Source organism: Accipiter gentilis, chromosome 10, assembly GCF_929443795.1.
Source record: "Accipiter gentilis chromosome 10, bAccGen1.1, whole genome shotgun sequence".
Lineage (NCBI taxonomy): Eukaryota > Metazoa > Chordata > Aves > Accipitriformes > Accipitridae > Astur > Astur gentilis.
The window spans coordinates 32,950,758-32,962,914 of record NC_064889.1 but is presented as its reverse complement, the minus strand read 5'-3'; the positions used below and the strand labels follow the sequence as shown (position 1 = coordinate 32,962,914).

General features: G+C 44.4%; 1 protein-coding gene across 1 annotated transcript in view; it reads left to right on the top strand.

The window, feature by feature from the left end:
• The window catches only part of MYO15B (myosin XVB), a 43,679-nt gene that overhangs the window by 8,898 nt on the left and 22,624 nt on the right, over positions 1-12,157 (top strand). Inside the window, exons 11-26 of the mRNA XM_049812987.1 lie at positions 25-83; positions 169-292; positions 2,086-2,181; positions 2,777-2,908; positions 3,095-3,220; positions 3,735-3,812; positions 4,138-4,286; positions 4,411-4,456; positions 4,813-4,937; positions 5,070-5,187; positions 5,693-5,892; positions 6,313-6,406; positions 8,093-8,170; positions 9,764-9,821; positions 11,373-11,503; positions 11,611-11,706. Coding sequence (XP_049668944.1) covers positions 25-83; positions 169-292; positions 2,086-2,181; positions 2,777-2,908; positions 3,095-3,220; positions 3,735-3,812; positions 4,138-4,286; positions 4,411-4,456; positions 4,813-4,937; positions 5,070-5,187; positions 5,693-5,892; positions 6,313-6,406; positions 8,093-8,170; positions 9,764-9,821; positions 11,373-11,503; positions 11,611-11,706 — 1,710 coding nt within the window. The remainder of the gene's footprint in view (positions 1-24; positions 84-168; positions 293-2,085; positions 2,182-2,776; positions 2,909-3,094; positions 3,221-3,734; positions 3,813-4,137; positions 4,287-4,410; positions 4,457-4,812; positions 4,938-5,069; positions 5,188-5,692; positions 5,893-6,312; positions 6,407-8,092; positions 8,171-9,763; positions 9,822-11,372; positions 11,504-11,610; positions 11,707-12,157) is intronic.

Genomic DNA, 12,157 nt, shown 5'->3' with positions numbered 1-12,157 from the left:
AATTCTGGCTCTTTATGTATCCAGGTGACATCTTATGATCGGATCATCACCCCTCTGTCTGTAGAAGGAGCCATCGAGGCCAGGTGACTTCTGCTGTTGTTGTCTGGGTTGGTGAGATACACGGAAGGATGTTGCCTTTGCAGTAACTGGTTTTACTCCCTTACTCAGGGACTCCATTGCCAAGACTCTGTATTACCTGCTCTTTGACTGGCTGCTGCTGAGAGTCAATGAGTGGTTGGCTCCCTGGGAATCAGACTGTGCTGTGGGCATTGTGGACATACATGGTTTTGAGGTTGCTTTTCCTATTCTTTGATATTGTCTGGGCTGCAAGTGCATGTGCTGATTGTCCTCAGTCACTGCCAGAAATGGGAGGGTATCTGATGGGTGGGTTTTCTTTTCGTTTTTTTTTTTTCTTTTTTTCCGGAAAGGAGATAGTAATTGTACCATGAAATGTAAATGTCGGTGTTCAGGGGGGTAACTTTTTTTAGGGCAGTAGAGAAATGCTCCCTCAAGGTATGATTTAACACTTTTTCTATAGAGTCTTGTTATGAATTGCTATCTGGAGGAGCCCGTAGTCTTCCATAACTGTGTGGCACAGGTAGAATCTGAAGGTACATAGGACTGGGTGGATTGCAAGTAGTATTGGTGTGTAAGTGGAGACCTAACAACCATAGGCAGTTAACAACCTTGTCTCAAATAGAGTGGTTTCTGGTGCTCCCACCATGTCAGCCTTGCATGTTTGATACCTTTGCATGAACTGACCAGTATGGTGCTGCATAGATGGTGCACATAGCTAGCTTTGGTTCTGTCATTCTAAGGAAGAGGAAAATTATTTGACTTTAAATCAGAACAAAACCAGCACTTTCAGCCAACTCATCCCATTGAATTAGCTCATATGCTGTATTAAATACAAATCAAAACTGTCTTTTCAGCAAGTGCACTGGAGTTTAGAAACCAAATTATGTGTGGTGTTGAAAGGACACATGGGAATTTAAACTCCATGGTTCAATTGTTTGATAAAACCCCCAGAAGTTTCTTAGAATGTTCACTTATACACAAATTTCTGTAAAAAGCATCTCAGAGTCCTTTTCCTGCAGCCTGTGTTCTGCTGCTCAGCAGCGGCTTGGAGAGCCAGATCACTCATCAGCATGTTTTGATGGAACAAACCCAGAAAAATACCTAGTATAAATTTGCTGTATTGATGAGGTGAGCTGAATGAGCTAATTCTTAATGAATCACGTTTTAATTATTCCTGGTGCTATTACTAACAGAAGTAAGAAAAGCATTTTTAATGTAGTTTAATCTAACTGTTCCCATTTGTTCCTGAAGACTTGCATAAATCTGGGAATATATTAACTATATCTTTTACACTTTATTTCTTTTCACATGCTTCAGCATATTATGTTTTTCTGTTATTCCCAGCCTGAATAGGGACAAGTCCAGAATCCACTGAAGTTTCTGAAGAGATCCTTCCTGATCCACTAGGATTTGGATCAGGCTAGGGATAGGAGAAATGCAGATAATTTTGTAAGCAAAGGCTCTGCAAGGTGTTACTTTTTGAAATTGAGGTTAGGGTAGCATCTAGAGTTCTGAGTGAGGAATCGCTACCTTTGTGGCAGGTATACACCCACATGTCAACCCCAGTGAGCTTCTGAGGGCTTCCCAGACTTGGGGTAAGTAAAAAAAAGGCAGAGCAGTGGTTTAGAGCGATACATACTCATCAAGGCCTGTGAGTTTTATACTTAGGATTCCTGTTAAAATCTGTGTGTTCTGACAAATGCTGAAAACAATGGATCATGTCGAGGTAGGGGTGTGCATCCAAGAGTATACCTCTTCTTTCTGCTCCTTCACAGCTTATCTTGCCTCATGCTGTTCAGCCTAGTCAATAAATGAGGCTGAGAACTTGCAAACCAGACATAAGATAATTTGAATTTCTTAGGTTCATTCACACTTACTGATCAGAACAAGCTGCCTGAACCAGCAGCTCAGATCAGCACCATCTGGTGCTGTACATTATTCACAAGAAGACACAGCCTCCTGGGAAGACTCTGAGTTGGAAATCATGATGCCTTTTTGTCTTTGCAGGATCTAGGTGTGAACAGCTTAGAGCAGCTCTGCATCAACTTTGCCAATGAGCATCTCCAGCATTTTTTCAGCCAGACTGTCATTGCCCAAGAAGAGGTAAATGGAACTTGTGCCAGCAGGTAAAAGGCAGCATATAGGGAATGAGCTGAGGCAGTCTCAGCTGGAGAGTATCCTTTAGCGGGGAAGCAGGAAGCTGAATAGACCTGGCCCTCTTAAGCAGTACCTGTGGAATCCTAGCCCATAGAACTGGCTATTTAATATCTTTTACTACTTTTGTAGTAAACTAAGGGAAGGAGAGTTTGTTAGTGCCTTGCTCCCTTTTACAGATTTTATAAGTGAATTAGTCAGGATCAAGGATTCCAGACCTCAGTTAGTACTTTTAAAGCTGTTTGGTGGATTCATTGTAGCATTTTATGTACTACTGATGTCCTGGAGATGAAAGTGTATTTATCAGCCTTGCTGCCTTTTACAGTTCACTTTATCACCCTGCTTAGCAGTCTTCCTCTCTTAAATAAGGAAAATCATTAGTGGCTTTAGAAGTTTCATAAGACAAAACCAGATATTCCTAGGCAAGTTCCTAACAAGAGTGAAACACTAACTTCCTGATGAATAAACCAAATGCCTTTGTTAACTCCCTCCATTTGTTCCTGTTCGCATGGCTGGATTTGACTGGTTGGTCTTTAACATGTAGGAGGAATATAACCAAGAGCGGTTAGCTTGGATTCCTATTTCCAAGATGTACAGTGAGTCATGCCTAGATTTCATTGCTGCAAAACCCCATGGCATCTTGTGCATCCTGGATGACCAGACTTCACTGACTCAGGTGAGAAGCTCTTATCCTCTTATGTGATCCCTTTCACAGGATGATTATGTTGAGGCAGTTCTACAGATTGAACAGGGACTGTGTTCGCTCAAGTATTAGATGTTTTTACCTTCGGTTTAACAGCAGCTTTTCAACCTCCTGAATATGTTCCAGCAGCAGGAAACATGTTTGCCATCTCCTTTACAGGCCACTGACCACACCTTCCTCCAGAAGTGTCATTACCATCATGGAAATAGCCCTTGGTACACCAAGCCCAAGTTGCCTTTGCCAGTCTTCACTGTGAAGCACTATGCAGGCCCTGTCACCTATCAGGTGAGCTGGCAGGGGACTCAGCAGTTGGAGCAATAGGCCAGCATGCTGTGGATGTCCTGATGGACTAGCTGCAAGTGCAGAGAACAAAGCCCTCTCTTTGTAACTGCACATCCCTCTAGAACAACAGTTTTTGAGAAATAAGGAGATTCTTATTAGGTGAGCAACTAAGCTGCCTCTGGGCAGAAGCAAAATAGGTAATGGCGTCACCTACACAACAGCCTACATTGCTTGTCTTAGAGCCCTGGAAATCCAGAAAGCTGTTCCTGCTGAAAAAAGTGAGGTGTCAAAGCCTGCTGGGCAATGTGAAGGGGAAAAGGAGCAATCCCTCCTAAAAGCAGAAGTCATCGTCCCCTCCCCTCCTGGTGGCAGCAGGAAGAGCAAGCTTCATTCTCTAGGGCTTTCCCCTTGTTCCACCTCTCCAGCTGTCTGCCCCAAGTTAGTTTGTGTAAGAGAGATGTTTGCTTGTCTGGTTGGTGGTTTGAATGGCGCATTAAATCAGACTTTGCCTCTGCAGGTCCACAACTTTCTTAGTAAAAACCGTGACCAGCTGTGTCCAGAGGTGCTGGATATCTTCTCTCAGAGCCGCCTCAAGGTACATGATGAAGATCTATATTGCAGACACCTAACAAGCTACTCATTGCTTTCATGTGAGAAGCAGAAAGATCCTGGTCAGGTATCAGAGAACCTGGAGAAACTGTGAGGAGTTTTGTTCTACTGAAGGACACTTGGGAATTGATCAAGTGGTCTTTGTCCGCAATTGGTGCATTTTATATATAAAATGCACAGACTGCCTGAGGAAGCAGCTGGGTTCCTGGTACTGCTAGGGGCAAGGGAGAATGACCCCCCCAGTTTCAGGTAGAAGAGATTGTTCTTTCCATATAGTTCAGGGGGCTTTGGTCATTTCTTTGTTTTTGCAGGTGGTGTCTCACATTTTCCAGAAGGCTAAAGCTGCCTATAGTCAACAAAGGGAGCTGGAGGCCAGAGGCAAAGGGCTCAAGCCTCAGGCCTCCACACTGGTGTCCAAATTCCAGCAGTCTTTGCAGGACCTCACAGCCAAGCTGAGAAGGTGAGAGATATTGTTTTGGTGCCATCCCTGCACTGGGCTGATTGCTGCACCCAGAAGAGTGTAAAGTCTTCCCAGGTCAGCACAGAGAAAAGAGTGATCAAAAATTCTTCCTTCTGTTTTGTAGGAGCCATGCCTTCTTCATTCGGTGCATCACCCCTAATCCCAAAAAGGTAAGGCAGCACCCTGAGCTCCTTATGGAGTCCCTCAGTTCCTTGAAGTCCACTTCTTTCCAGCAGCTCTCATTTTACAGTTGGGAGCTTGAAACTTTTCTTCCCCTTTCTCTGTCTCTCACACTTCCCTGTGGCCATATGAGCAGATCATATGCTGGAGAATAAGAAACCAGTGTCAGTTGGACACCAAAGGATGTGTTGGATTTTGTGTTCCATCACCCACAGACCATGGCAAGATCTAACCCAAGGACAGGACAATAGAAGGAGACCCTTTCTAAAATCTCTCCCTTCTGTCTTCTTTAAATTTTCTTCCTTTATTTCTTGTTTTAAATTTTTCTTCTGCCTTATATTCACAGCTGTCAAATATCTTTGATGTGGAGTATGTCACTTGTCAGCTGCGACATTCTGGGATACTGGAGGCTATCCACATTAGAAAGGAGGGATACCCAGTCCGTCTTCCATTCCAGAACTTCCTAGGCAGGTACAGTGGTGTACTTGGGATTCCCCAGCCACTCAGATCCTGGATGAACTTGTCAGCACATTGTGATTTGTTCTTCTCTGAGGACTCCAGTTACAGCTCTGGCTTTTGTCATATCAACATCTCATCTTCCAGGTATGGTCTCCTGGCTGGACGAAGGCACAGTTGCTTAGAGGAGAGAGAAGTCTGTGCAGCAGTGCTGTCTCATGTGGTGGGGAGCCCCTCAGATCTCTATCAGATTGGAGTAACAAAGGTGATGCCTATAGAGAATCCTATCTTAATTGCACAGGCCCAGCCACCTATTTGCTGGCTGTCAACAGACAGAGAGCAGCTCGGCTCCCTGCCCAAAGAGGGAAAACAATGCATGCTTTCACCTCCTTTTTGCTTTGCCTCTTGTCTCAAGCATGATGGAGGGGTTTTTAGCATTTCAGATAAAGAAATGGGAGACTCTGGCTCCAGGCTGTTGTACTAGCGTGGCCAACTCCTTTGTCTACCCAGCAATCCTTGATGGAGATCTGGGCTTCTGCCTTTCCTGCCTACTAATCTCTGTCACTCCGTGATTCCCTGTCCTCCACAAATGCATCCACCTCTGTCACCTGCACCTGCACCTCCTGCCTTCCCCAATTAAGGCAGTGCAGTTTCCTTAGCAGGGGGCCTTAAAGGCTATAAAGAGATAAACCAGCAGCTTTTATTATTGATCAACTCTTAGAGAAGCTGGCTGCTTTCCTTGTAGGTGAGCAGCTATTCCCTTTGACCAGGTCTTTCTGAAGGAGAAGACTAGGCAGCTTCTGGAGAGACGACGGAACCAGAGGCAGAGCTGGGCCGTTGTTACTCTGCAAAGGAACTTCCGATGCCTCCTTCGCCGCAGACACCTCCGTGTCCTCCAGGAGAAAGTCATAATCATTCAGGCTCACTTCCGAGGTTACCAGGCAAGGTCAGGAGTCAAAGGCCAGGCAAGGTACAGCACTTTGTCCTTGCCTAGGACAGCAAGGTGGGGATGTGCCTGGCCAGGCCCCTCCTCATGTTGGATCCTGGCCTGCTCTGCAGGGGGGCATCCTGTTACTTTCCAATAAGGTGGAGATGGGGACTTCCCAGCCTGGTTCCTAATATTAAGCAGAGGTTTCAGGGGAAATACAGCTGCTGTCAAAACAGTTACAGTAACTTGTCTGTGCTAAGGCTGATATTGTCATAGCTAGAGTAAAGAATGTAGGGAAAACATCTAAGAGAGGACCAGGCTTAACACAGTAAGTCCAAATCCAGACTGGCTGACTGTATTAATGTTCTGTTTGGCCCATACCCTCAAATTGAGTCCACAGTCTGCCTAAATTTTGTTGAAGTTTCCCTCACTGGCAATTATTCTCTTTTCACATCCCTCTAGGAAGCGTTACAGAAGGCTGAAGAAGGCTTTGATGCAATTTAATACCATGATTTTAATCTCCAGACCTTTGATTCAAAGGAGGAAGCACTGCCAGGTAATGACACTCTTCTCAGGACCAGGTGTACTGCAGGAGCTCTTTCTGCTCTAAGTAGAGCGAGCTGGTGGGTGACTGGGTGAGGCTAGGGCAGGGATGGCTTTAGAAAGTTTCTTGTCAATGATCCACTGAGGTGTCCTTCACTCTCTGGCTGATGTAAATGTAGTCAAAAGAAGGAACCACAGACACTGGAGCCTTGTCTCCCTAGATGAAGTTCAGAATTGGCAAAGGTAGTACAAATGCAGCTAATTCGTATGTCTGTGTTTGTGAGATTTTTGAGGTTGCCCCACACAAACATGAGCTTATTCCATTTGTGGCCTCAAAAGCTGCTGGTCTTCTCAAGCTATAAGGAATAATTCATCCTGGCTTTCTAGTTCTCCAGTTCAATTTCTGGTGTTTTCCCAGATGCTGACTGAAATGCAAGGTTTTTTCAGTCCACAGTGATGCTTCCCTGACCGCTTGCAGCTGCCTCAGGCTGCTGAAGTCCTTGGCCTTTCACAAATCAGCTGGGCCCATAATTGGAGTGAGAACAGGATGGCAGTGGTTTGAGAAGATGGAAAATTGTGTGCAGGAGAGTGCCATGGTTCTATCAAATGGGTTGAATGTATTTTGCATCAGCTATTAAAAAGAAAATTGAAAACAGGAATTCAGACCACTTGTCCTTAGAGTAGCAACTAACATCCCCATAGCTGTTAGCTTCATGAGGGAGGGACCCAGTACAGCTGCTGGCATGACTAGCAAAGGATGGGGCAGAGGGTTAAGGTCAGTGTTGTTCTTGTAAGACTGCAGAGATTCCTTCTGCCATGCTGTGCCCAGAACAGTGTGTGTTTCTGTTCCTTTTCCTGCCCCTTCCTACTTGGACAGGATCCAGCCTTTCTTTCTCCCAGGTAACCACAACAGCACAGCCCTTTTGAATTTGTTTCTGGTCCTCCAATATTTGCTTGCTGAGGTCTCTGTACATGCAATAACAACAATAAAGGTCTCAAAGTTCACCTGCTGCAAAGTTCCTCCTTTCCCCCACCCCACAGCCCTGCCCTTTGGACTTTAGCATGCCTACTGTCTTTCTCAGCCCAACCCTCATAACGTCCCATCTAGTCACACCATACTGCAACATAGACAAGCAGGAGAGAGAGAGACAGAGACCCTCCTTTTCCATCTTTGGAGTAGGAGTCAGGTGAGTGGTGAGGCTGGGGGACAATAGAATGGATGGGAAAAGGCTGCAAGGGAGTTGGCTTTTGGTATTCCTCCCACCCCGTCTAAAGGGGTCCCTCTCCATGGACAAGTTCATCCGTCCATGTTCAGGCTGTTACCATATTCTTTGGTGCTGGAGGAGGCAGGTGAATGTTTCTGACAGCTTCTGTGTGCTTTTGTCCTGAGATACATCAAATGCTAGGCAAGGGAGGAAAGGTGTGGCAGGCATGCTGGGCAGGTGGTGAAGGGTCTTGCTGTTGAGTTGTGCTGTGCAGGGCAGGTGGTGTTTCAGCAGAGCTAAGGGCTCTGCCTGGGCATCCCCTTCCCAATACACTGTGTTGAGTCCCAAGAAGGATCTGCAGCTGTTCTGTCATTTTATCTGCTGGAGCAGGACAGCAGCTCTTGCCCATCCATGGGATCTGCCCCCAGAAGTAGCTGGAAGTGACCTCATGTACATCTTTTCCCACCTCCCATCCCCCTTTCATCTCCTAACAGCAGGAGTTAGAGGAAGGGAGACAAAGAAGGAGGTCCCTGGACAGTCGTGACACAGAGAACGGTCCCAACCAAGGAATGGTAAGTTGTCAAACAGTCTGGGAGAGTCTGATATAAAACAAGCCAGGCTTTCAGGGTGTTCTCCCTCCCCTATGCCTCCTCAGCCCAGGTTTGCTGGGGAACAGCAAAACATCTGGAGAGTGTACAGAGCCCACATGTACACTGGAAACCTAGCAGCAAGAAAGGAGTTTAGCCTGGTATAAAGAGCCTTCTGATACATAACTATCTCATTAGTTTGGTGTTTCCCAATCTCTGGGCATAGTCAGGGACCATACAGTGGTCCTGAGGCAGGGTACTGTATTTGTTCACAGCACTGGAGCTATTTTTTGGAGTTGGGAGGAAGACTATTTTTGATAATCATGTTCTGTTGTGAAAGGTGGGAATGAAACAGTTCTGCACAAATATATTTGTGGAAGATGTAGAGGACGGAAGGTATTAAAGGCTTCGTAACAAGTTTAACCTGTATCAACTACTAGAAGTAACACTGCTAACTGATGTCATTATTTATATGTTTAGACCAGGCATACATTTGCTATGATGTGTGTAGCAAGGAAATCTGAATTGACACCCTCCACAATGTTGCACAGGTTTGTCAGTAACAACAACAGGAATACTTAGCACTGGGTGCTCTTGCAATATCACCTGCTTCCTCAGGTGTGGATCCAGGACTGTGGCATTTCACAGTCCACTTCCTGAATATGCCATTGAAAAGCTAGACTTAAAGTCAAGTATCTTCTTATGAGCAAAATCAAACTGATCAAAAAAGCTGTGAATCTGTCTTTAAGCATTGCTGAGAGTTTATGTGGAGAGAGATGTCAGTATGCTGGTGAGTACAGGCTTTACTATGCAGATCTTAAAAAAAAAAAACAAAACAAAAAACAAAACCCAAAAGCTCAGGCTTTGTGCCTTTGGCTTGGTTTCATAGTGTCTTAATCTGAGTAGTCCTGTCTGAAATACCCTGAACTGACATTATATGCAGACATCAATGCTGATACACTGTGTTGCATTGGCCCATTTACTTCCAACCTTGCACAAATGCATGCATCATGCAAGGCGCAAAATAGCAAAAAATCAAGGCTTATTGGCCAGATTCTCATCTGAATTACCCACATAGAGATCTGAGCTTCCTTAGGAACCTCCAAAATAGTGGTGTGCATCAAAGATCAGAATCAGGTCTATTTTTATTTATGCTGTAGCACTCTTGGATACTGAAAAATAAAAATGGCAGAAAAAGGAGTAGGAGGAAATGGCCCTTACCTTTCAACTGCAATCTCTTCTGTATAAAATGCCAGTCTTGTTAGTAATGAGATGAGTCAAAGAAAAGTCAACTTTCCTATCACTCCCCCCCCATGGCAGTTGATTTTTTTAGGAATTACTCACCTTTCCCTCATTTGCTGACCCATGTCATATACCTGTGTTAATATGATACTTCTCTATTTGTATTGCTTCTGAATGTTGCATAGGCAGAAATTACTGGTTTTGCTCAGATGCTTAGTCCTTGTTCTGGCCAGCTTCTCAAAGGCAGCTTTACCTGGTCTTAACAGAACAGCTCAGGGTTTATATGTTGTCTCACTTCTGGTACCCCAGCGACTGACTTGCTCACTCTCTCCACAGGATGTGGGACTGCTGGAGATCCCTGCAGAGCTTGCTGCCCTCCTGCAGTTAGCTGAAGGTAAGAAATCCTCCCTCCTTCCCTCCCTTTCCTGCACTCTTTTACTTTACTGTTTATTTCCTTGTTTTCTAGCAGTTTAAGTACGTGCTTGTTCTACCTGCTGTCGCTCACTTGGGTTACATTTGATTTATTATTACTGCAGTGTAAATATGATAAAGGCGAATGGTGTCACGTATATTGTTTCCCAACACAACAGAGCGGAAAAGCGACTTGGGTCAGTGGGCAGAACACCAGATTAAAATTCAGTATCTTTGTTACATTTTCAGCTCATCTTTTGAACTGTGCTGATAGAACTGATGATAGTGATGGTGCAAAACTTTGGTCAAAGTTATGTGACAGCAAACTGTTTAATGAACCCAGGTGTCTTGCAGAGCTGGATATCTGGGTTGTGAGAACTGAAACCTATCTTTTTTCTACTCAAACATTTGTAAGGAAATTGAAGCTGAAGAAGTCAAAACTACAATTTTGGCACTTTCAAATAAATATTTTGGGGTTTTCATTTAAAATTACTTGTTCAAAAGTAATTACTTCTTTTAAAATAGAAGTAGAGAGAAACAATGTAACAGCTTCAGGAACTAACAATATAACAATTAAGGGAAACATTTTGCTTGGGATGGAAATTTTTTTGCTTTGTTTTGTTTTCAAATCACCTAAATACCACTAACTGAAATAATTTCCCAAGTTGTTGATCTGATCTTGAGCATTAAGTTATTTGCAGTTTTGTTTCCTCTGTAATAAGTTGAAATAGGTTGAGACAGGATTTGCCTCTTTATGTTGGTATAGCATCTAACAGAATGACAGCTGTATCTTTGGCCTTCTGTATAGTACAGTAAAAGATACAGTCACGCAGAAGGATCTTGTGAATTGGAGCAGACTGTCCTCAATTCTCAAATACCTCATACTTCATAGCATACACCTCTAGGGACTATCAGCTGGTGTAGTGAGCAATGTTACCTAGAGGAGCTCAGGGGACAAACTGCACTGAAACTGCTGAAAATGAAAGCTGATGGGTTGTAAACAGGGAGGAGGAGAGCATCCAGGGACATGGTCTAGAGATAGAAGAATGCACAGAAGCTGGGCTGCATTGAGAAATCTCTTCATTTAGGAAGATGTTTGCTCCTCTATTGTCTGTGAGCAATACGTCATCCGGTGCCCCATCGTGAAGACCTCTCATTTACTCGTTGACTGAACAGTTGTCAGCAGTATCTCTGCATAGGCTCAGTGTTTCCTGTCTCGTAAGCTCTGCATAACAGAATTGAAACTCCAGGTGCTGACTGCCCTCTGGGTGTTTGTTACCCAGGGATAAGAGTCTGAAAGATCAGAGCTGTAAAAACTCTCCCTGAAGTTAGGCCTTGTGGTCTCAAGGAAGTGAGGATGTGTTTGCTTGGGGGTTTAGGGCAGCAGGGGTGGACTGGGTGCCCCTGGAGCCAGGGGGCTGGTATAGGTGCTCAGGGAAGGTTAGATGCATGTTAGCCATGTGTTACACTGTGAATCAGATGTGTTCTGGCAGCATTTCCAACTGCTATAACGCAAGACCTCTTTCTCTTACAGGTCAGTACCGAGAACAGGCCAACCAGATAACTGAGGCATTGCCTCCGGAAGTCAAGGTCAAAGACGATCTTTCCCTCCCACCCAACATCAACAGCTATCCTTTCTCCTCCTTCATTAAGTCACAATTCCAGGTGGGAATCTTTTTATGTCTCTTAATTGCTTCCCCACAGGAGAGACACACTAGTTCTAGTAACACCAGGAACAAACTCTATGTTTGTGTCCTTTTGTTTCTTTGTAGAAAACGTATTTCCCTGCCCCTGGTCAGCCTCTGCAGCACCCCTTAACCCATCTGGATGCTGAATACCAGGAGAGTGCGCTTGAGATCAACAAACTGGTAAGAGACATCTTTCTTGACCAGGGCCTTGTTGAAGAATAGGTCAAGAGCTATAATAGATTGCCATTATACAGGAAGATGCTGGTGGTGGTTACTGTTCTTGCAATACATGGTGTGTTAGGAGAGCAGAATAAATTGCTTCTTCTAGGCACTGGAGCAGTCTGGCAGAGAACACATGCAGCCCCTTAGCATTGCTGTGTTCTTGGTGAGGCATAGACCAGCCATAGACTAATGGGATCAAAGTGAATTGCCTGGTGATGTAGCCTCAGAATTTGGCAGGACATATAGGAATTAGACTGCTAAGCCTTAGTTTCCCAATATTCCAGATTCAGTAGCAATGACAATGTAAGGGATATCTGTCTTCTCAAGCACTTATTGTTATCTGTTGATCACAAAAAAGTTAAATTTAACCCAGATCTTTTCCATGATGTGGTTTATAGTAAATATATTG